General features: G+C 49.6%; 2 protein-coding genes across 2 annotated transcripts in view; both read right to left on the bottom strand.

The window, feature by feature from the left end:
• LOC102444169 (cytosolic phospholipase A2 gamma-like) overlaps nucleotides 1–24240 on the bottom strand; it is an 89400-nt gene that overhangs the window by 11013 nt on the left and 54147 nt on the right. The window lies entirely within an intron of this gene.
• Nucleotides 148–16537, bottom strand: LOC112547289 (cytosolic phospholipase A2 gamma-like). Its single transcript, XM_075911860.1, has 12 exons — nucleotides 16199–16537; nucleotides 12835–12946; nucleotides 12384–12497; nucleotides 10420–10562; nucleotides 7987–8185; nucleotides 5875–5992; nucleotides 4548–4688; nucleotides 2518–2571; nucleotides 1963–2025; nucleotides 1190–1228; nucleotides 432–602; nucleotides 148–188 (listed from the first exon to the last, which is right to left on the bottom strand). The coding sequence occupies exons 2-12, from the start codon at nucleotides 12928–12930 to the stop codon at nucleotides 148–150; spliced, it is 1179 nt and encodes a 392-aa protein (XP_075767975.1). The 5' UTR covers nucleotides 12931–12946; nucleotides 16199–16537.

The raw sequence follows: 24240 nt of genomic DNA, 5'->3' as shown, positions 1-24240 counted from the left end.
TCTTCCCACGTCTTTGAAGTCCAGGCCTCATGCACCTCACAGCACTTCAGGTAGGAAGTCTTGCTTTTCTCACCTGCTCAGAGCACGGGAAAAATTAGGTTAGATTTGAGACGACCAATGGGAGACTCATTCAATATGTTCTGGAGCTCAGGGATGTTCAACGGGTGCAAATGCAATAATGGTGTCCTCTAAAAAGCAATAGGATTTAGGGGTCAAATTTTCTCAGGCCCTTTTGCAAACCTGAGCCCGTGTGCATCTGAATGGCCATGGGAATTTGTGGAAATACTGGCAAACACCAGGATATTGTTAGCATGCAGCAATTCATTCATTCGTTCATTCAGCAACTCATTCAAAACAATTCATGCCATCTGACATTACCTAATGCGCCAAAGGAAGGAGACTTTGGATCCCATTTGAAATTCCCAGCTTACGTGATAAGACACAGGGACAGAGGATAAATCTAGCCCCGTTGATCCACTTGCCTTTCAGCGCTTCCTTTAGCTGCCTGAAGACTCCCTCGCAGTCTTTCCCGGCTGAGCCTTGCATGTAAAGCTCCAGGAAGAAGACAACGCCTCGACAGTAGCCACAAGAACAATGAGTAGCTGGAAGGAACGAGGACATGATGTGGCCACCAGGCTGCTGTTAATCCTGGTAGCCCCATGGGCACAGAGGGAAAAGTCTGATGTCGCCAGACCCCAAAGTCTCTTGGGTGCCAGGATGCAACAGCCCGTGTAGGGTCAGAGCCCTGGTTGCTGAGTGTGTCTGTACGTGGTACATCAGGCACACCTGTGGGAGGAGGCATGGAATGGTCAACTCTCCCCCTGGCACCTGGCTTCTGGCATCAGGTGTTCGGCCGGATCTGGGCCGGTGCTGCTTGATGGGGTCTGAGCTTTGAGGAGGTCGTGTGGGCAGCCTGGGGTAAATGCAGCCACCACGACTAGCCACACCCCCGTCTGGTCCTGGATCCTCAGCTCTACAGGAAATATCCCCTCCCTCGGCCAGGCGGCAGCGGGGGAGACATAACCACAGCCCCGCTGCCCAACCTGCCGTTGCTGGGATTCCCAGAGCTCCCAGCGGTGACGGGAAGGGAGGGATTCCCCGCACAGGCTCAGCTGTGAGCTCAGTTGGGTTCGGCAGCTGAGCCCACTGTAGGGAGGCAATTTGTGCACGGTGGGATCAATCCACGTACCTCTGAGAACCACGGAACCTGAGAGACCTCGCAGGCCTTCTGCAAGACGCAAACAGCTCATTAGAACCATCTAATTGCCCTGCCTGCCAAAATATTCATCCTCCTCACCTGTCTGCCTCATTATTCAACACCCTGTTTGGTTTCCCCCCAGCTCTCACTTGCATCGGGTTAAAATTTCTCTTCATCGCCCATAACTCCACCCCCGGCAGATGCTCAGGGTCCCCGTGTCAGAAACTCCACCTGGCGTTGGACAGCAATGGTGGGTAGATAACTTGCAGCTCACTCTACCCTGCCAATGCACAGTGGCTGGATCTCCCCAGAGAAAGGCTCTTCCCCCTGTGGACACTCGGTGCATCTTGGGAATTCTCTTCCGTTGCAACAAGTTGTGTGGCGGGCAGGTGTTAACTGAAATTTGGGATTTGGGCTGGTCATGACTTCCCAGCAGGCCTGGCGATACTTTCCTAACAGCACTTCCTGCATTAAAAATTGCCAGCTGGTCATCCTTTAAACTTTCCACAAGAAACAGATAATTTTGACAAGCTTTTGGAATGGATGAGTGCTGATTTTAAGGACATTTATCTAACCTGCCCACAAATATCTCTAATGATGGAGATGCCACAACCTCCCAAAGAGCAGCCCCTCCTGAGAATTGAACTCACAACCCCTAGTTTGACAGGGCTATGGAGTCTACCTCACCATAGCACCCTCGAACTGGAAAGGACTTGAGAAGTCCTCAGGCTAAAGAAAAACCAGCCAGAAATGCAATGACTCACCTGCTATAGACTGTGCATATTGCCGTTCTCTACACAGTCTTTGGTATTTGTCCTTAATAAGATCTCAGAAAAGGAAAACAAAACACAGGCATTAGGAGTCATTTCTTATAGCTAATGTGAGTGAGTGAACCGTGTAATCTAGGAAATCTCGTCCGGGGTCTGAAATGTGAGGCGGAGTCATTTTTTTTTCATTAAATTTGGGGTTGTGTTCGATCTAGGTGTCAAGGACCTGATTTTGATCTGGCTTCCGCTGGTGTAACTCGGGAGGAGAGTGGCCAAGAAAACAGAATTTCTACCGTGTGGGAAATTTTGGACATTTGAAAGTCAAAATTTCAAAAGATCTTGGTGAACTGAAATATAAATATTCCATCTCCGAATGCTCATAATCATGCTGCTGCCAATGAAATGACTGGTGGCAGGGGATAATGTCACTGGGATGAATGGTAAGGAACTGGGACCATTGCTACAGAATGGTGGGGTGGCTCTTCCATGAGGGACCTGTTCCAACTCAACAGATGGCCCAACCCTACCTTCAATAAGCAGAAATGTCAGTACCTAATAAATATTTTATGTTTTCCTTCATGCTTCCAGGGGCACTTCCCCAGAGACCTGAAAATGAAAAGGAAAAGACCTGATTTGCCTCAGTGGAGTGACGATGGCATCAAGGCCCTCTCTAGATGGCAGACCATTGGTAGAAAAGTCCAGTGGGCGCTGGCAGATCAACTTCCGATGGGCTATGTCCTTTTGCAGCTTGGTTCAATCATTGGTCCTGGCTGAAATCAGTTATTTTAAGTAGAGGTGGGCAAACGTTTTCCCATGTAGTGACAGGTGGCAGAACAAGGAGCAGTGGTCTCAAGTTATAGTGGGGGAGGTCTAGGTTGGAGATTAGGAAAAACTCTTTCCCTAGGTGGGTGGGGAAGCACTGAGATGGGTTCTCTAGAGAGGGGGTGGAATCTCCATCCCTAGGGGTGTTTCAGTCCTGGCTTGACCAAGCCCTGCCTGGGATGGTTGAGTTGGGTTGGTCCTGCTTTGGGCGGGGGGCGGACCATGGGAAACAGAGGAGACAGCAGTGTGATGGGGTCACGTTATTGGATTTTAAAGATCACTGTTTGCCCCAACGTCTATCCCAAGGGGGCCATGGGAGGTGTTAAATGAAAGCTCATGATCTACTGGTTCTGTATATGCTTGTCATGTACTTGTATAGTTTCTGTCTGTGGAGTTATAAATATGGACTCTGTGTTGATACTGGAAAATTCTCTGTCTGAGGCAGAGCAATGGGCAAAGTATGTTCAGCCAGTGACTGTGCTAATTAGCAAGGCTCCCGGGACAATGAATCTCCAGGTGCCAACACACACCTGAGGAATGTGTCTGGAACTTGCAGACCAGCCAGAATAGTGATTGCTGACTTAGGACAGAAGGATAGGCCAATGGGCCATGTCACCTGCTCCAACTTGGAAGAGACCAAGGATGGATATAAAATGCCATGTGGCAATCTCTATCTTGTCTTCAGTTCAGCTCCTGATCCCAGATGCAGCCTTGCGAGGAACAGCGGGTCAGAAAGAACCATGGACCCATCCTGACATCGGATGTACACCAGAGACTTTTAAGCCAGCAGTTATAACTGCTCTGCGAAGAGCCTGTATCGAGAACTGGGGGATTCGATGGCTGTAATGTATTCTCCTTCACAACCTCACTCTCATGCATTTCTTTCTCTTCTTAATAAACCTTTAGATGTTAGATTCTAAAGGACTGCCTCAGCATGATCTTGTGGGTAAGATCCAAAGTGAAATTGACTGGTGGCTGGTCTTTTGGGAGCTGGCTGGTCTTTTGGTCTTACGTGTGGCTGGTCTTTTGGGAGCTGGACCACCCGTTTGGGGTAGGTGAGATCGGGTTCTATAACCCCTCACCTGTGGTCAGACCTGGGGCTTTTTGGGGCATGGAGAAAGCTGGGATGTCCGAGGGGTTTTGCTCTGTGGGACTGCTTTGTGCCCTGTTTGGAATGGTCTCCAGTCTGGGGCTGTAAGGAGCCCCGAATTTGACCAATTCGCCCGGAGTGGACGCCCTCAGCTGTGCCCAGATCCGGCCCGGTCCGTCACAGATGAAGTGAACACAGCTTGGCGTTTTCCTTCTGACCCTTCTCAAGAAGAGGGGAACTTGTACGGATGCGCCTCTGAAGTCTGGGTCTCTGCTGGCCATGGGCAGGAGCTGTGAGTGGGGTGCGGAGGAAGAGGAGGGAGGGGTGCGTTAGAGGGACGTCGGTCTGCGGGACAGGGTGGGAATGGTGCCCGAAGAAACCCCATAGACTTTGTTGGGGGGAGTTTCACTTGTGGTCAGATGTGCTCGAATCCCAACAGTGGAGTTTTTTCTGCTCGACACCAGCTGGGTGCATGGGAGGGGGGATGTTTTGCCTCTGAGCTGCACCCAGGGGTGCTGTGTAATGTTCAGGGTAAAGACTTGAGCTGGTTCTCTGTCGTACTGTGAAACAGGAGCCCCAGGTATTGCACCGAGCCCTTCCCACTGCCAGCCCCCCCTGGCAGAACAGTTATATCTCTCTCAGCTGGGAATCAAGGGACTTTGCAGCTCACCTTGCAAGTAGCCGATGTGTTTCTCTTCCCTCTGTTCTTTCAAAGTCCCACCCTGGAATTTGCTTCCCAAGGCCTTAGTGCTCACAAATGCCCCCAGGCCAGGGAAACCAGACTCGTGGGGGGTGAATTCAAACCAGGTCCCTAGGAAATATAGACAGGGAAAGAGCATAAGAAAGTAAGAACGGCCAGGTGGGGTCAGACCAACAGCCCATCCAGCCCAGGGTCCTGTCGGCCCACAGTGGTCAGTTCCAGGTGCCCCAGAGGGAATGAACAGAGCAGGGACCATCACATGATCCCTCTCCTGTTGCCCATTCACAACCCCTGATAAACAGAGGCCTCCCTGCTCATCCTGGGTAATAGCCATTGATGGACCTGTCCTCCAGGAATTTATCTAGCTATTTTTTGAACCCTGCTAAAGTCCTGGTCTTCACAACATCCTCTGGCAAGGAGTTCCACGGGTTGGCTGCGTGCTGCATGAAGAAAAACTTCCTTTGGTTTGTTTTAAACCTGCTGCCTACTAATTTCATTGGGTGACCCCTAGTTGTGACGTTACGGGAACAAACAAATACCTTTTCCTTATTCACTTTGTCCACACCAGCTCTCTCATATCCCCCTTAGTCTCCTCTTCTCTAAGCTGAAAAGTCCAAGTCTTTTTAATCTCTCTTCACACGGCTCCCGTTCCAAATTCCTAACCATTTTGGTTGCCCTTTTCTGAAACTTCTCCAAGTGGTGTGTAAAATGGCCCCTTTGAAGTGCTAACTTTTTGTTCCCTTTTTATCTGAGGGCAATCAGTTCTCAATCCAACCTCTCCTCCAATCTATTGGCTCCATTCAATTTTTCAGTCTCTTCTTTCATCCAAGGTCATTTTCATTCCGTTTTCTCCTGTGACCACCTCCTCCTAGTGTTTCCCTCCTAAGCCATCATGTGCTGTCCTTGCATATCCAGCCCCCCCCTTCACCAACCCATCCCTCAAGCCAAAGAAAGGTAGAAAGGGAAAACGTGTCATAACGAGTCAAATCTAAAAATGATACATTTAATGGTAGAGCCTATCAAAAAAGGGAAAACAATGAGACGTTCTGAAGTTTCTCACCTTCTTTTCCTTTTCCAGAAAGGATTCTTTTCTTAAACACATTGAGTCATTTATCAAAAATGTATGTAATAGACATTTGCTTTGTTTTCAAAGTCACTGTTGAAATAATCATGGGAAATTTTTTTTTAAATATTTTTTGGACAATGAAGAACATCAATAACCATTTTGGTAAAGGAGGTAATGAAACTTAAGGAGAGACACAGGAGAGGTGTATGAAAAAAATCCACATTTCTTTACCTGGGCTTGTTTCATGTTCTTTATTAAATTTGCTCTTTTCTATTCCTGCATAAATGGGGTAAGGGTTAGTCCCTTTTGTGGAGGCATCCGTGTGTTGAGATAACTTGGTCGGATCATGCTGAAAAGGTGAGAATTAATTAGTTCTGAAAGAGAAGAGTTTTGGTGAAGTTCCCAGAAATTCTGTCCCTTGCTATAGATTGAACCTCTCCAGTCTGGCACACGTGGTTCTGAACCAGAGAATTTTCCTGACCATGGAAGCTCAATATTATCTAACAGCATCACCAACACTTCCTCTGCTTGCTGGGCTCTTAGAAGACAGTTTGGGGTAAATTAGAGCTAAATAACAGCACAGAACACTGAGAGCCAGGCCTGGTAGCTGCAAACAAAGTTGATGAGACCGTTGGAAACTTGGCCCTACCCATGATAAGTGGACATCCAGCTAGGGGTTCTGGACTGGTGAGGGTCAACCTGTACTTAGGTCAGGCTGCCAATTAAACCCTTTTCACCGAAACTACCATCGTCATCATCATTGTCCCCTCCTTCTAGCATGCACTGTGCAGACAAACAAGCAAGTCTGTATAGACCATTGTGGAGATTTTCAAATGGGCCTGTGGGAATTGGACCCAGAGTTTTGAAAATATTTGGCACCTAACGATGCAAAGCAGCATCTAAAGGGCTTTTCAAAAGAATCTAAGCAAGGTCAGTGCCTTAGGACAGTGTTTCTCAACCGTTTTTTTATCAAAAATAAAAATAAAAATAAAAAGAAGTACCCCTGTACCTATATTTTCAGACACAAAACTGTTTCTACCATTGCAACACATTGTTTAAACAACTTAATCGTAGCCAGATGGGTGATTAAATTTTGGGTGTAAAAAGTACAAAAATAATCACGTGCTGTAAAACTTAAAACAAAAAATCGGTTTTCTCCATATTTCAGTTGTGTTGACATGCCCCCAGACATCTGTCAAGTACCCCAAGGGTACTCGTACCCCTGGTTGAGAAACACTGCCTTAAGACATGTCTATGCTGGAGAAAAAGTTTGCTTATCTCTTTGAGGAAATAGCATGTGTTAAGACGATAAGAATATCAGTGTAGCTGGAGTGGCAGAGGGGAGAGGCTCAAACCTCACATAGGTGAGTCTCCTCCATATAAGAACTACACTTCTAGCACCATTACTTAAATTAAATTCAAATTACTAGGAATTAGGGAGTGGTCAATCCTGGCGAAACATTTTTTGTGAGTAGTAAATTCAACCAAAACAAATATTTTTGGAGTTCTGAATTTACTTGTAAATTTGAGTCAAATGTGGTGAATTCTTTCACCTGAGTCAAAATGCAAATAAAAAGTCGAAATTCTTTGTTGGGCCTGTTTGAAATGAAACATTCCAACTTGTGTTGAAATGGAATTTTGTTGGGAAGTTTAGCTAATGGGGAAAAAAAATCTCAACTCCAAAAATGACCTGAAATATATCAAAATAGTTTTGAGTTAAATAATCTTTTGGAAAAAATTCAATAATGATTTAAAAATGGTCAGTGCTGAAGAATCCACCATAAAATTTGATAAATTGTTCCAATAGTCAATTACTCTCACTGTCAGTAATAGATGTTTTAGAGTCTGAATTTCTCTAACTTCAACTTCCAGACACTGGACTGTGTGAAGCCTTTTTTTCCCTGCAAGATAGAAGAGCCCACTGTTAAAAATTCAAGAGTATGACAGAATTTTATTCCTTCTAGCTCTTTTTTACATCAGTTTACAGTCCAGAAAGCCAAGGATTTGGGGAACAGACGCTAGGGTGAGATTGTCACCAACAACCAACGGGATTCAGTAGTCAATTTCCCAATATGTTTAATGGGAAATGTGTCTCCATATCCCATAAACAGCCTGGAAGACCGCACTTTGGAAATGTTGAAATACCACAGTGATCTTTGGTAGCTTCAGGGAAGAGGCTGAGACCTACAAAATTACCAGGAGGGGTCAGAAAGCTTTAAAATGTGAGCAGGAGTTATTCATCCTTCCACTCTTTTATTCTTGAATCCCAAGTACTGGGGGGAAGGGGAAGGGGAAGGGGGGGAAAGAGAGAGACACACACTCTGGATTTACATGCAAACCTACCAGTTTCAATACACTATAGACAAAGAAAATTTCCCACACATCGGTCAGAGAGAAGAGTTCATCTTCAGCTGCCTGTATTGCCAAATTCAACTTTTTTATAATATCACAGAAATTCTTGGAAAGTTGGTCTCGCAGGCGTCCTTCCAAGCCCTCTATGTTCTCTGCCCAGTCCTTCTCCTTGTAGAGAGTTGACATGCACCTTGGAATGAACCAGAGAGGGGTGCGGCTGAGACTAAGGATGTAGAAGAGGGCACCTCCCTCCTCCTTTTAATCTTCAACCTTCTGTTTCCCATGCAGAACGATCGTCCGGGCAAGTTCTAACACCACTGAGACTTCACAAGAAATTCATCCATGGATGCCTGTCACCATGGCCACTGGGAAGTTCATGCCAGTCAGAGGGAGAGAGCCAAGACCCTCTGCTGAAAGCCAAGGCTAGGGGGAGAGATAGATACATTGGAAGGTAGGGATCAGAGTGACCTAGAGAAATTGGAGGGTTGGGCCAAAAGAAATCTGACGACGTTCAACAAGGACAAGTGCAGAGTCTTGCCCTGGGTATGGAAGAATCCCAAACATTGGTACAGGCTGGGAACCGACTGGCTAAGAAGCAGTTCTACAGAAAAAGGCTCTGGGGGTTACAATTGATGAGAAGCTGGACATGAGTCAACAGGGCTCCCTTGTAGCCAAGAAGGCTAATGGCACATTGGGGTGCATTAAGAGGAGCATTGCCAGCAGATCCAGAGGTGTCATCATTCCCCTTTATTCGGCTTTGGTGAGGCCACATCTGGAGTATTCTGTCCAGTTCTGGGCCCCCCACTACAGAAAGGATGCGGATGCAGTGGAGATGGTCCAGCAGAGGGCAACCAAACTGATGTCTGCTGTCGATGACCAAAGCTACTAAGGTTAAAGATTATTCAGATGGAGAATCATCAGTGCTTCTATATCGTGTTGCCAACTTTTCCCAGGCCAGTGCTAAAAATTTCCCAAATCTGATGAAAAATTCCCAGATTATTTTTTATATGTAATAAAGGCTATTTTATGTATAGTTAAGTCATTGGTTTTATTACTTTTATTTTGACATATATAACTATTAACTCGAAATATATGACAATAATTTTAATGATTACATGATGCTCCCTATAATTAAAAATATAATTTTATTAAAGCTGAACTTTTTAGACAAAATGACAGAGGGTAAAAGTCACGTGACAACGTTGACCAATTGAGAGCATATTTAGATGAATTTGACTTGTCCGCAAATGTTTATTCCAAAGGAACGACAAAATGAACCAAAAATTTAATTTCATTGAAAATTTCCCAGGATTTAACAGATTTCAAGAAAATTCTCAATTTCCCATTTTGACACATTTTACTCAAAAACTCCCCAAATTCGGGAAATTTCCCAGGATATAGAAGCACTGAAAATCATAGAATCAGAGAACCCCAGGGTTGGCAGAGCCCTCAGGAGTCATCGAGTCCAACTCCCTGCCCAAGGCAGGACCAACCCAACTCAATCATCCCAGCCAGAGCTTTGTCAATCCGAGACTTAAACACCTTTAGGGTGTGTCTAGACTACAGAGTTTTGTCGACAAAAGTCCACTTTTGTCGACAAAACTATACCTGCGTCTACACTACCGCCGAGTTCTGTCGATATAACGTCGACAGAACTCAGCAGTTTTGTCGACGCTGGTAAACCTCATTTTACGAAGCATAACGCCTTCTGTCAACAGAGTTCTGTCGACAGAAGGTGTTATTGCATCTAGGGTTGTGTCTAGACTACAGGGTTTTGTCGACAAAGCAGCTTGCTTTGTCGACAGAACTGAATGTAGTCTAGATGCTCTTTGTCGACAGAAGCTTTGTCGACAGTATCTGTCGACAAAATTTCTGTCGACAAAACCCTGTAGTCTAGACGTACCCTTAGGGATAGAGATTCCACCCCCTCTCTAGGAAATCCATCCCAGTGCTTCCCCACCCGTCTAGGGAAATCCATCCTAGACCTCCCCCACTGCAATTTGAGCCCATTGCTCCTTGTTCTGCCATCTGCCCCCACTGAGTACAGCATCTCGCCAGCCTCTTTGGAACCCCCCTTCAGGGAGTTGAAGGCTGCTCTCAAATCCCCCCTCACTCTTCTCTTCTGCAGACTAAACAAGGCCAGATCCCTCAGCCCCTCCTTGTAGGTCATGAGCTCCAGCCCCCTCTTCACTTCTGTTGTCCTCTGCTGGACTCTCTCCAATGCCCCCACATCCTTTCTGTAGTGGGGGGCCAGAATTGGATGCATTACCCCATGCTCCCTGAGTGTGGAGTGGACACACCCCTAGGTGCTTCTGAAGACGTAACTCACAACGCATGGAAAATGTTCAGGATTGAATCATCATAAGAATGCTCCAACTCTTCAGGAAAAGTTGTTCATTCTCCCTTCTACAGACATGCACCTACCAGGTGGATCCCGACACCCCGCACAGGTACATGGCAGCATCCAGCAGGCTCTGCTTCTTCATCTCCACCAAGGTTCCCAGAAGGGCAATCGTGGCCCGCAGGCCCCCGCCCGATCCTAGCACGGCGATATTGGGCATGGTCTCCTGGGAAAGGAGAAGAGAAAATGACAAATGAAAGAAGAACGCCGAGACCTCTCTGGTGCCCAGCTCTGGTTACAGACCCGTTCGAGAAAGGGATGCATGTGAGGGCCTACAGGGCACTTGAAACCCCCTCAGCAATGCAGGTTCCTAACTCCCTTTGGTTTCCATTGGACATGGAATGTGGCTCAAACTTACTAGAACTTTTTACTGTTCTCCGTGTCTATGACCCTTGGTCTCCATGATTCACAGGAGCCATAACTGTTTGTATCTTGGAACAAATTGTTTGGATTAGTCCTGCCTAGCGCAGGGGGCTGGACTTGATGACCTTCTAAGGTCTCTTCCAGCTCTATGGTTCTATGAGTCTATGAAATGTGTCATGTAGAAGGACTCGTCTCTGTGCCCTCAAAATGTAGGAAAGGCAGCTGCTCGGGAAATGATTTTTATTCCTATAAAATGTGGCTCTTTCTTTCTTGGAGGAACCAAACTGTTCATCAAAAAGTTAGGGAGTGGCCACCTCCAAAACCCAAAAATGATACTCCTGTTGCCTACCTACCCCCTTAATATCAAAATTTTAAGGTTGAAATTTTAATTTTTTGTCCGTAATGGACATTTTTTCACAAAATCGAAAGTTTTCATCCAAGAGGCATTGAATGCAAAATCAGCCCGTTGTGGCACTAATGCGCTAACAGGGTCAGTGAGCAGTAGAGAGACTGACCCTTGAGCACCAAAAAAACTAAGATCACTCTCCCTTGAGAAGACGGCTGTAAGGAGGAAGCAGGAAAAGTTTCTTAAGCTGGATCTGCAAGGCCCAAAGAGAGGAGACGTCCCTCAGGTGTGTTGGGTGTGTAGAGCTCCCTTCCTTCCAGGATTACCACTTTTTAATGCTAGGTAACTCTCCTGGGGGGTTCCCCACAGCTCCACCATGTCAGTAAGGGTGTGTCTAGACTACAGGGTTTTGTCGACAAAAGTGGACTTTTGTCGACAAAACTAAACCTGCGTCCACACTACCGCTGAGTTCTGTCGACATAACGTTGACAGAACTCAGCAGTTTTGTCGACGCTGGTAAACCTCATTTTACGAGGCATAACGCCTTCTGTCGACAGAAGGTGTTATTGCATGTAAACTGTCCTTTGCGTCCACACTACCATGTCGACAAAGCAGCTTGCTTTGTCGACAGAACTGAATGTAGTGTAGACGCTCTTTGTCGACAGAAGTTTTGTTGACAGTATCTGTCGACAAAACTTCTGTCGACAGAAGCCTGTAGTCTAGACGTACCCTTAGAGAGGCACCACAGCAGGTAGGCAGCAGTAGTTGGCTTTTACCCTGTGTGCAGTTCAACCAGCAGAGGGCGCTGTGATGCATGTAGGAAGCATGTTACGCAATCCCCATCCATTACGGTATTAGCAATCTGTCAGTCAAGGATCAATAGTGCACTCCACCCAGCTCTCTCTCGCTCTAATAGCCCCTTTCCATCTGTCCTATGCTGCAGACATGGTCAAGCTTCACAATCACACAGTAGAAAGTTTTCAATGAGCACTCACTGAATACATGTGCACCTGAAGCCCTCAGCCCCAGACAGCCCCTTCTCCCTCCCCTGCACAGAAAGCAGGAGGCTCCTGAGGGCAGCTCCAAGGCAAAGGGCAGGAGACGCACAGCAGAGCGGGAGAGGCATCTGAAGTATTGGTACTTGACAGCCTCTTGGCTAAACCAGCCAGGATCCCCAGTCAGAGGCTCCAAGATCTACTGGTAGATCCCGATCGACTGGTTGGTGACCACTGTACTGGAGCGTTCTCCTTAGCGCTGTAGGGCATGACGGAGGCCTACCTCATTACAGGCAATACCAAGGCTCTGGAGACAGCTCTGGACTTTCCCCTTTCTGTTCCCACTGGCTTCCTTCTCGCCCTCTGAGAGCTCCTGGGAGAACCGGACAGTGTCATCCTGCCAAAAATAAAAAGCCAAAAAAATCCCCCAATTGATCTCTTCAAAGGCTGCCGGGAAGTGGAGATACAGGGGATGGGTGCAGCTAGCACAGGACCCTCTGAAATTACCTCTTAATATTCGTCTCATGCCTAGAGATCTCAGCCAAGATCCCAGGCAGAGCTGGGCAAAAGATCAATTTTTGTGTTCACTGGACGTTCTGAGAAATTGGGGGACGAGGGGAGATGGAACCAGTTTGAGTTGAACCCGATTCAAACATGGTAAAAAGTTTGGTCAAAGGGAAAGAAAGCGACTCTGGGCTCAACACAACACACTTCTCGTCGAACAAATACTTTACCATCCTTGACTCGGACATTTTCACCGCTTCTTCCAGGTTTACTTGCAGAGCTTGTGGGGAGATGGATTTCTTCCGGCAGCACATACAAGTGTTCATACTCTTGAAGGAGTGTCTAGATGGGAGGGACAGGGCAAAATCAGACAGCTGTTTTCTTCTTTCTGTAACTGTTTCATAGAAAAGGAACATTGAATATAGTAACATTGGGATATTGAGCAGAAATTGAAAAAGTAAATAAAGAAGGTAGGAGCCCAAATCCCACTGAACCTCAAGCTGGAAAAGTAAAAGAAAACAAACTAACATTGAGCTTGGTTAGTTTAGAGGTTCCATTTTCCAAATGTAAAGGTAGTACGTAGCTTGACAGCATGCGTCATGTTACAGCTTTTGAAAGGTTTTAATGCCCCCTTATGTTCTGCCCTCCCTCGACAGAAGAAAATATTTAAACTATTTTATGAAGTGGAGATTGTTTAGAAAGCACTCGATAGAAAACTTCATCGGGGAGTCTTATGTCAAGGCAGGTAGAGAGAGAAACACGTCGAAAACTTTCACTCGTCCGTATGAGGAAAGGTAAAGAAGAGAGTTCTTTTGAAATATTAAAAGAGCACGGGACATTTAAAAAGGGCCTCAAAAGAGAGGGACAAAGAGCTAACTTACCCTCGAGGCCGTCCGGGGAAAGACAGAGGCTCACAGCACCACGGGGGTAGTTATCCCACCTGTGTGCTGGACCAATCTCTGTCACAATACCCACGTCTTTTTTTAAAACCAGAACTGTCTCCCTCTACTCCGCCCCCTCCCCTCCCTTGAACCATCTTGTTCTTATCTAAAAAACCAGTCCCCAGGTATTTCCCCATGATTTAGCTCTTTTACATCTGCGTTTCAGTGAAAAACCTGCACAGACAGACCACGGTCAAAACCTCAGTAACAAACTATTTATGAACAACGAGGAGTCTTGTGGCACTTTATGGACTAGCAGATGTAGTGGAGCATGAGCTTTCGTGGGCAAAGACCCACGTCGTCAGATGCATGAGGTGGAAATTCCAGAGGCAGGTATAAATATACAGGCACATGAAAAGAAGGGCCTACCAATCAAACAATGTCTAGAAATGTTTCTCTCTATTTCTTAGGGGGGAGAACTGGAAGCTGCGCGCTTTTACAGCAATGTGGGTGTTTGCAGAAATAACATCTGTGCATGTGTGGGCCAGAAATAAGAAGGCTGCTTCTTCCTCATGGTTTAACAAATTCAGGTGAAAGCTAGGTGACATTTTGCACAGGGATGAGTACTTAAAAGACAAGCCCATCTGAAGATACATGCACTGAAAACATTTCCAGAGTGGTTTCAATATTAACTTGCAGAAACACCTCCAATGGTGAGTAACCGCCGGTTTATATTCCCCTTATTCTGTACACCAGTGGCTCAGAGAGAAGTTTACTTCTTCCTCCTGTGTTTTAACAAACACATGAAAAATTCTATTAAGCTTCGTAAAGGAACAAACCTTTTAAAAGCTATTTCGGAGGATTTCTTCCAGAAGATTTCATTACAAAATTAGCCTGCAGTGTAAACACACCCGAGTGATTCTCTGATTCTACGATTCTCAGTGCTTCTATATACTGTATAATATATATAATGGGCACTAGGGGGCAGCAGAGGGTGGGCGGGGAAGGGGCGGCTATACTGTATAATGGGCACTAGGGTGCAGCAGAGGTTGGGCGGGGAAGGGGCGGCTATACTGTATAATGGGCACTAGGGGGCAGCAGAGGGTGGGTGGGGAAGGGGCGGCTATACTGTATAATGGGCACTAGGGGGCAGCAGAGGGTGGGTGGGGAAGGGGCGGCTATACTGTATAATGGGCACTAGGGGGCAGCAGAGGGTGGGGGGAAGGGGTGGCTATACTGTATAATGGGCACTAGGGGGCAGCAGAGGGTGGGTGGGGAAGGGGCGGCTATACTGTATAATGGGCACTAGGGGGCAGCAGAGGGTGGGTGGGGAAGGGGCGGCTATACTGTATAATGGGCACTAGGGGGCAGCAGAGGGTGGGTGGGGAAGGGGCGGCTATACTGTATAATGGGCACTAGGGGGCAGCAGAGGGTGGGTGGGGAAGGGGCGGCTATACTGTATAATGGGCACTAGGGGGCAGCAGAGGGTGGGTGGGGAAGGGGCGGCTATACTGTATAATGGGCACTAGGGGGCAGCAGAGGGTGGGTGGGGAAGGGGCGGCTATACTGTATAACGGGCACTAGGGGGCAGCAGAGGGTGGGGGGAAGGGGCGGCTATACTGTATAATGGGCACTAGGGGGCAGCAGAGGGTCGGGGAAGGGGCAGCTGTTGTATAGAAATGTCAATGACCCCCAGTGATGGGTTCCCGTCTGTTTGAATCCTTCCCTGTTGCTGCTTCCCCTCCCCGTCCGGCCCCCAGACGATGCCTGGAGTTTTCGAAGTCGGTAGCTGGGCTCTGAGCTGGCATTCGAAGGGGCTTCCAGAGGAAGGTGCCCAAATCCCAGAGGGTCCCTAACTCCCCCGGTCCCGTGGCAGCCCAGCCAGTGGCCCCCAGCCGGCGCAGCCCAGGCGCTGGGCTCCGGGGGGTCTGTGTGTCCCCCAGCGACCCAGGGAGCTCTGGGGGGAGTCGCTCCAGCTCTGCCCATCTTGGGAGGCTGAGTCGCCCTGAGACCATCCCTGCCGAGCCCGGCTCCGTCCCCGGTACGGCGGCACTTTGCCATGTGCCGGTGTCCCGAGTTGGGAGTCTCCCTCCCATAGGGCCTGGCCCAGCCTGCCCCTTTCCCCGCCCTCCAGTGCCGAGAGCATCGGCAGCCGGCAGGTAAGAGCCCAACAGCTGGGAACTCCTGCCCCAGGACTCAGCTGAGTCCTCTGCTCCCACTTCCGGCGTCATGGGCTGTTATGATTCCCAGCTCCTGCTCTAACCACTAGATCCTGCTCCTCTCCCAGGCTGGGTCTAGATTTCGGAGTTTTTCGGGGATACCAGAACTCCACCGCGTCCAGGGAAGGCATCTGCTCTTCTGCTTTGTTTTTTTTGAGGAAGAGCAGACTCACTCTTTTGGAAGCCCCCGTCTTCCTCGCTGCGCAGGGGAGAAGGGCTCTTCCGACAGAGGAGGCTGTTCCAAAACTCGGCCCCGTGGAGACGGGTGAAAGTTCGGAAAAGCCTCGTCCGACAAAACGATGAGAAAAAGGCACAAGATGCAGAGCCATTTGGCAAATGTTTTCCCTGTAGAACTGTGTGGTCTAGGGGTCCCCTCCGAGAGCGCCCAGGACTCTTTGTTCCTCGCTGCTCTGCCTTGAGCCTCGAACTTCAGGCGACCCTCAGACCAACCATTGGGAATTCCTCCTGCCCCCCTGGCAGGGTCGTTCACTCACCGTGTGCTGGGGTGAGACGTCAGCAGGAGAGACGGACGGGGATCCCTGCAGAGGTGGAAGCAGCCGAGCCTCGTCCTGCGCCGTGGTCAGTTATATGGGGTTGGCTGGGCAGGCAGCCAGTGGGATACAGGATGTGGCACACGGCCAACAAAGCCAGTCACGGGGTTTCTAAGAGCTGGGAGTGAAAGGAGATCACCTGCCAGGGGTGGTGGAGAGCGGAGATGGAACCGGCTATGAAGTGCTGCTCGGCAGGGGCAAGCCAGCCACAGCGCTCCTGGAAGGTGACCTTCTGCGTGGGGAAGTTTTGCACCCATTGCTGGTCGTCCCACCTCTCCAGGACCAGCCTGTCCCACCACGCCGAGCTAGTCTCCAGCCTCCAGATTATTTTGGGTATGGTGGGCCGGGACACTACATAAGAACATAAGAACGGCCATACTGGGTCAGACCAAAGGTCCATCTAGCCCAGCATCCTGTCTACCGACAGTGGCCAGCACCAGGTGCCCCAGAGAGGGTGGACCGAAGACAATGATCAAGCAATTTGTCTCCTGCCATCCCTCTCCAGCCTCTGACAAACAGAGGTCAAGGATACCATTTTACCCCCTGGCTAATAGCCTTTTATGGACCTAACCTCCATGAAATTATCTAGCTTCTCTTTAAACTCTGTTATAGTCCTAGCCTTCACAGCCTCCTCCGGCGAGGAGTTCCACAGGTTGACTACACGCTGAGTTGGGAAAACACCCCACCCAGAGCTCATAACCAAAGCCACAAGTAAACATCTCAGCTCATGTCGGTTGGGCACTGTCCTTTGCCCCTCAGGTTCTTACATCCTAACTAACAACATCCTAACAAAGGCTAACAACACATGTCGATGGGAAAACGAGCTTTCATGGGCCCAGCCCACGTCTTCAGATGTCCGGAGGGTTCATCTGAGTGTCCACGAAAGCTCACGATCCCGTCTACAATTGTTCTTATTCTTTGGGGTGCTACAGGACTATTTGACAATTCACATAAGACAGAGGCACCTAAGGAAGCCTTCTTAGCTCCACTCTTTGAACAGTGGAGTAGGGGGAGAAACAGGTCAGACCAGTCCAGGCAGAGGAGCGAGCAAGATTTCAAAGGGCTGGTCATCCAACCAACTAAGGGCTCATCAGATCATCATGAAAACATGGCCAGGTCCCCCACTTGAAAGATGGGGGGAGGGTAGGAAGAACTAGTGGAGCGAGGTAACTAGTGGTGGGTTCCAGGGATCTGTAGTGGAACCAGAGCTGCTCAACGAATCATAAATGGTCTTGAATAAGGAGTAAACAGAGAGTTGGCAAAGTTTGCAGATGAAACAAAATTACTTAAAATAGTAAAAAGTTGCCTGGGCAGAGTTTACAAAGGGACCTCGCAAAACTGGGTGATTGGGCAACACAAGGGCAGATGGAAATCAGTGTTGATAAATGCAAAGTAACGCACGTGGGGAAATACAATCCTTGCTGTACAAACAAAAAAGATAAGGTTCAAATTAGCTGCCACCACTCGAGCGAGAGATCTTGGAACCGCTATGGTTAGTTCCCTGAAAACACGTGTGCATTGGCAGTCTGAAAGCAAACAGAAAATTGGGAATCCTTAGCGGACCACAAGCTAAATAGGAGCCAACAGTGGGATGCTGTTGCAAAAAAAGCAAACCTGATTCTGGGCGGCATGAACAGGAGTGTTGTGAGCAAGACACGAGACATCATTGTTCCGCTCTGCTCTGCGCTGGTTAGGTCTCAGCTGGAGTATTGTGTCCAGTTCTGGGCACCGCATTTCAAGAAAGCTGTGGAGAAACTGGAGAAGGTCCAGAGAAGAGCGACAAGAATGATTCAAGGTCTAGAGAACATGAGCTAGAAGGGAAGGATACTGGGCTAGATGGTCTGACCCAGTACAGCCGTTCTTATGTTCTTATATTTTTATAACATGACTGTGCTCCAGTTGCAAACCCTGGGCACAGCACCGAGTGGCTTCCAAGAGAGAGTTATCCAGGGTTGAAGTTGCTCGTGCGGAGCCTAGGAGGAGCGGTTCCCTCTGCTCTCGGCAGGCGCTGGACTTGCGGAAGGGAGCAGGGGTTTTATCTCACTCCTGGGCCTCTGGGACCAAGTCCTCAGTGGACGTGTCTTGCCCAGTACCCACGTGAAGAGCAGCCCCGCCTGGAACTGCAACCAAACAACGTTCCCCAGGCCAGTCACCTCATAGGGAATTGCACCATCATCCCCCCTGTCCCCACGTGTGTTTCTAGGTGACAGTCCCCCTGGGATTCACTGGCTGTGGTACATTCTGTGACTCTTGTTTGTCTGGCGGGAGGGATGATCTGTCCCAGGCAACACAACACACAGAGTCGGGGCAGGGGCAAGGACACCCCCAGGGCTCATGGCTGCAGGTCCCTGAGGCTCAGTCTCTGGGCCCCGCTCTTGTCTCAGAACCGTGATGAGACCCCAGGAGCTCAGACTCCCAGCCCCACCTGCTCTGACCATTACACCCCACTGCCCTGCCAGGGCTGGGCACAGACCCCAGGAGCCCTCACTCCCAGCCCCCTACCCTGCCCACGGGGCCCCTCTCCATCCCCAGTGCAGAAGAAGGGGGTTCAGAGTGGGGGTGTTTGCAGGCCAGGCTGGGAGTGGCTTTCAAGTTTCTTAAAGGGTGTCACAAGGAGGAGAGAGAAAACTTGTTCTCCTTGGCCTCTGAGGACAGGACAAGCAGCAATGGGCTTATGCTGCAGCAAGGGCGGTTGAGGTTGGACATTAGGAAAAACGTCCTACCTGTCAGGGTGGTGAAACACTGGAATAAGTTGCCTGGGGAGGTTGTGGACTCTCCACTGAAGAGCAGGTTGGACAGACACTGTCAGGGATGGTGTAGACGGTGCTGGGTCCTGCCATGCAGACAGGGGACTGGAGTCGATGGCTCTCGAGTCCCTCCCAGTTCTCGTGTTCTAGGATTCTGTGATTAGGAAAGGAATAGATAATAAGACAGAAAATATCAAACTGCCTCTCTGTAAAGTCACGGCGCCCACATACTGTGTACAGACACGCTCACCCCATTTAAAAGTATAAAAGTTGGATTTGGAAAAGGTGCAGGAAGGGCCACCGAAATGAGGAGGGGTGAGGAACAGCTTCCATCGGAGGAGAAACTAACAAGACTGGGACTGTTCAGCTAGGACAAGAAATGACGAAAGGGCGGGATGGGGGGTGGGGGAAGGATTTGTTAGAGGGCAAGAAAATCAGGAATGGTGTGGGGAAAAGAGACCAAGGAAATGTTATTCATTCCAGCACTAATGGAGCACAGGAAAGCACACACAGATATGTATGGGCTGCAGGTGTTAAACAAACAAAAGGAACGATTACTTTATAATCAACCTTTGGACTTTTTTTTGAGGAGCTGGGGAAAGGCCCAAACTATACAATTAGAGCAGGGTTCCAGTAAGAAGTAGATGCAGCCACGGACTTACCCACTAGATCGGCCCATCAATACTTATTAGTCGGGCTGGGCAGGGAGGGTCCCTGGCCTTTGTGTGTCAGGGGCTGGGAATGGGCGACAGGGAGTCACTGGATGGTCCCCTGTTCTGTTCCCTCCCTCCGGGCACCTGGCTCTGGCCTCTGTGTCCAGACAGGACACTGGGCTGGATGGGCCTTTGGTCTGACCCCGTCTGGCCGCTCTGATGTTCTGACATAGAACCCAGACGTATCTGCCCCTGCCCCACTTCACTGTAACCATTAGACCCTGCTGCCCTTCCTGACAGGATCTCTCTCTCTCTCTCTCCAAAAAGTAAGAATTCCCATTACAATTTTAAGCCTAACCAGTGCCCCTGAAGTGACTGGCCACAGGCCGTCAGAACACGTCGGGGGTAGAGCTGAGTGGGTCTCATGTTTATTTCCTTTCCTCTCTGTGATAACGGAATGAGATAACGTGCTCCTGCCAGCCAGTTGCCGTGCTACCTGCATTCTCAAGGGCCGTAGCGACTCCTGGGAAGAGATGTGGAGGGGGATGCATGGACGGGGTTATATGGACACAGCACCCCTCCCCCACCAAAATCTGAAACGACACCCGGGCCAAGCGGCTGGTGCATTCTGGTCTCATTCACGGCGCAGAATGGCCCCGATGAGATTTCATGTTACAGCGTCTCTCAAGGACCCGGCTCCAATTTGCCATCTCTGTCCTCTGTGCCCTGGGCTCTGCCCGTCCCCTCGTGCACGTCGGAGACAAGCTCCGGAACTGGCTCCCAGAAAAGTTGGTGTCCAGATATCCCAGCCCCTCCATCAATTCCCCCCCCCCCCGGCCATGGTCCTGTGCTGGCTGCAAGAGACCCCCAGAGCTGTGGGGCAGGCTCCCGAAGCCCGTGGTTCGCTCACGGCTGCCATGGCATTTGGGTTCCACGACAGACTGATGTCTCCGCGAGCTTCCTGTGGGATCTGGACATCATGGTTCTACTCAGCAGCCTGGGCACAGGTGTTGGGCGCAGAGGGGCAGGGGCCAGGGCCTTGCACAGGAATCTGAATTTGGCGTTGGAAGAGCACTTTCTCTGCCTTCTGTAGCCAGAGGATGTGGGTTCTCCCAGCTACGTCCCAGGGCCATAGAAAGGGATGTCTTCCTGGTGCTGCCCTGGGGCCATTGGCGCTGGACTCTCTTGCACAAGAGGGCTTTTTCCCAAGCGAGAGTGTCAGTGTTCTTGCACAAATTCTCGGCCAGTTTAGACAGCTGGCGAGATTTTGCTCAAAAGCAGCCGGTTTTGCACAAAATCTTGCCTGTCTACGCGCACCCAAGAAGTAGGGCTCACCTAATGGAATTAACAGACACTAACCCGTCAAGAAGATAATTAGCCCATCTGAGAATTATGACCTCATACAGAGTGCAGCAGGTCAGGATTGTGAAATGCTGGCAGAAATTTCAAGGGGTGTATTCGCTGAATAGCCACTGAGAGAAAATTTCAGTGGAAAACCAGGGCAGGCTCGGTCGAAATTCCAAACGGTGCCCAGGACTGACTTGGTGAAATTCACTCTAATACCATTCCGGGATGGTGTCTCTTTCTGCAGCTTGCAAACCCCGAAGGAATCCCGCGCAGGATGGAGACCCGGGCAAAGAGCAGAGGAAGGGGACAGAAGAACAGCTCGGACACATCGGGACCACACCCGAAAGGCTGAGGCAGGGAGTGAAGGACACTTAGCAGGAGACAGAAAACCCAATGAGCTGAGGAATGACATTTGCTGGGGGCGTGAAAAAAGGGAACATCCAGAAGGGGAACAAATCAACACAACCCCCTTCACAATAACAACCATTTCACACAATAATTCCAATAGCACAGCCCCCGACCAACCTATTTCAGTCAGTGTAAGACAACCCCCACCCAAAGCGTATCTACCTCTCATGCTGCCCTCAACCACCCCCAGCCACTTCCAGTCCCCAAGCAGAACACACATCCCTTGTGCACCACACACAATTATCTGCACACATGTCCCAGCACAGCACGATCTGCACAGAAACCAACACAGACAGACAATGGAGCCAGCACCCACAAACTCCAGCCAGCACCCCACGCACAAGAACATCCATTGGTAGCGAAAGCTCCTTCTCGTGAGCGTGTCCTCTGGTTCCACAATCACTGGGATTCGCAGCCCGTTCCTGCCCAGTGTGTAAGTTGTTGGCTCTTTCTGGTCTTTGTAGCACAGTTGAGTCCCCAAACTGCCCTGGCTCAGCGTCCTGGCTGACAGGCCAGCAAGGGAGCAGGGAAGATGCAGAAACAGAAGGACCTCACACATTCGGAAAGATTAAGTGTAATTTTCAAAAACTGTCCATGAATGCCTGGGATGCAGCTCTTGTACGCCGTCCCTGCCCACCTTCCTCCCTGTCCCCCTCCAATCCAGATCCTCCACCGTCTGTTGTTCTCCCTTTCCTCCACTTCCCCAAGATTAGAAAATTTACACACTTACTAACGACTTACAGTACTGGAGGTAACACAGGAAATCAAACAGAGATTTCAGCATCTTGAGGAGTTAATTAGGAAACAATTCTGCTCTGACTTACTGCGGAATAAATCAGGAATAGCTGGGCTGCAGCCAATAGCGATGCACGGCTTGAAAACTGGATACGCGAGAGGAGAATGACACCAAGAGAGAGAGAGAGAGAGAGAGGGGTCGTCATTTTCTTCTTCGCTTTTGTCACCTTGTTCTTGGTCTTCTGTTTAATGTCCCAATATGAATTCCTGCCCGATACACAGATTACCCGCCTCCCATCTCGGTTCTCCGGGTGCCGTGTCGTAGTCACCTCTATATGTTTGGTAGCCCCATGGGATTGGTTCCCAAAGAGAACCTATAGTCAACGTTGCCAGCTAACCTCATCCACCGTGGTAACACATGGCAAAGAGGTCGTCCTTCCAGACAACCCAAGGTGGCCTCCCACGTCAAGGAGAGGGCTGGGTTGGGAGCAGACAGCTGCGACCCTCGGGGTGTGGGTCCGTGCAGAGTGGGTGGGCTGCTCTTGGCACAGATCCACTGAGAGGCCCCATGTGACCGTGGTTCCCCCGGGTGTTGCTTTGCCAGGATGGAGCGGTAGCATGGAGCAACGCTGCCGCAGGAGGTGGACGTGATGCTGTAGCCTCCAAGTGCTGGTGTCAGGGCAGCCAGCCAAGGCCCTGGGGTTAGAGGTGACTCTCCATCACCTTCACGCCCGTTGTGGAGCACACTCATTCCTCCTGTACCTCCCCTGGCTTTGATGAGGTGAGACCTTCAGCGACTCTTCCCTGTTCCTCCAGAACAGGCTCTCCTTCACTCTGGAGAGGAGGCAGGTGGTTCCTCCTCCTGGCTGTGTGTCCCCTCTTCATTTCCCTCTGCTCTCCTGGGGGGTGACCCTTCTACCGCTGTACCTGAATGGTTCACGATGTTCTGTGCGTTGCGGCCGGCAGAGAGAACAGGGCGCCAGCTGGGATCCGGGGAGAGCTGTTCTGGTTCTTTGGCATTGACGATGGGGATTTTGCCAGCCCACCATCATGTGTCCTCAATGCTCCCACAGTCCCGGAAGGGTCTGTCCAACCGTGTTCCCCACGTCAGCCGTGTACGGCAATTCCCAAGCCCTGGAGAAGTCAGTGCCGCACAAAGAGGGACTCGCTGAGATCTCTCTCACGCCAGTTTCTGGTGCAGTTAGTTGGGCACCACGTCTGAGCCACTGCGTGGACAATTCAACTCTGTATCCTGAGATCCTCTTAGCTCCTGGCCCAGGTGTGACATCGCTCAGTGCTAGAAATGGGCATTTCTGGGCAGGTGGCTACCTTGTGGGCACCCAGCTCTCCTCAGACAGCTGCCTGCCTGGGAATTGACACCAGTGATGTGCAGAAGATCCCAGCTCCTGCAGGAGTCTGGACCAAGCACATAGAGCAGCCTGCTGCTAAATTACATCAGAACAGCCAGACTGGGTCAGACCAAAGGCCCATCCAGCCCAGAGTCCTGTCGGCCCACAGCGGCCAATGCCAGGTGCCCCAGAGGGAGGGAACAGAACAGGGAACCATCCAGTGACCCCTCCCCTGTCGCCCATTCCCAGCCTCTGGCAAATAGAGGCCAGGGACAACATCCCTGCCCATCCTGGCTAATAAGTATTGATGCAGCTATCCTCCATGAATGTATCTAGTTCTCTTTATGTAACCCTGTAAAAGCCCTGTTCTTCCCAGCATCCTCTGGCAAGGAGTGCCACAGATTGCTGCATGAAGAAAAACTTCTTTTTGTTTGTTTTAAACCTGCTACCTATTCATTTTATTTGGTGACCCCTAGTTCGTTACATGTGCAGCTGTTCTTCCTTTATGTTAATGCATAGGCCTGATTTATTCTGACATGTTATTCTGAAGTTATTATCATCGATACATTGAGGGAGTGTAGGAGGTGGGAAAGAGGGAGAGAGGGAGGGAGAAGGCCCATCCATACACAGGCATCTTGCATGCTATTTGTTGTAACGTTTGCAGATGACAGCCAACTGGAAAGGGTGTTCTGCCCCTGAGAGACAAGATGAGAAACCCAGGACTCTCTGGCCCATTTCGATCTGGA

This window comes from Pelodiscus sinensis, chromosome 30 (genome assembly GCF_049634645.1).
Source record: "Pelodiscus sinensis isolate JC-2024 chromosome 30, ASM4963464v1, whole genome shotgun sequence".
Taxonomy (NCBI): Eukaryota; Metazoa; Chordata; order Testudines; family Trionychidae; genus Pelodiscus; species Pelodiscus sinensis.
This window is presented reverse-complemented; position numbering and strand designations above follow the sequence as displayed.

Bases quoted from the DNA above. Each gene is read 5' to 3' on its own strand.
- LOC112547289 (XM_075911860.1), bottom strand. From the start codon at position 12,930: ATGAACACTTGTATGTGCTGCCGGAAGAAATCCATCTCCCCACAAGCT. The intron at 10,563-12,383 runs GTAGGCCTCCGT...CTCCTTTCCCAG, and splicing joins TTGGTATTGCCTGTAATGAG to GAGACCATGCCCAATATCGC. The intron at 2,026-2,517 runs GTACTGACATTT...TCCTTTTCTGAG, and splicing joins AAACATAAAATATTTATTAG to ATCTTATTAAGGACAAATAC.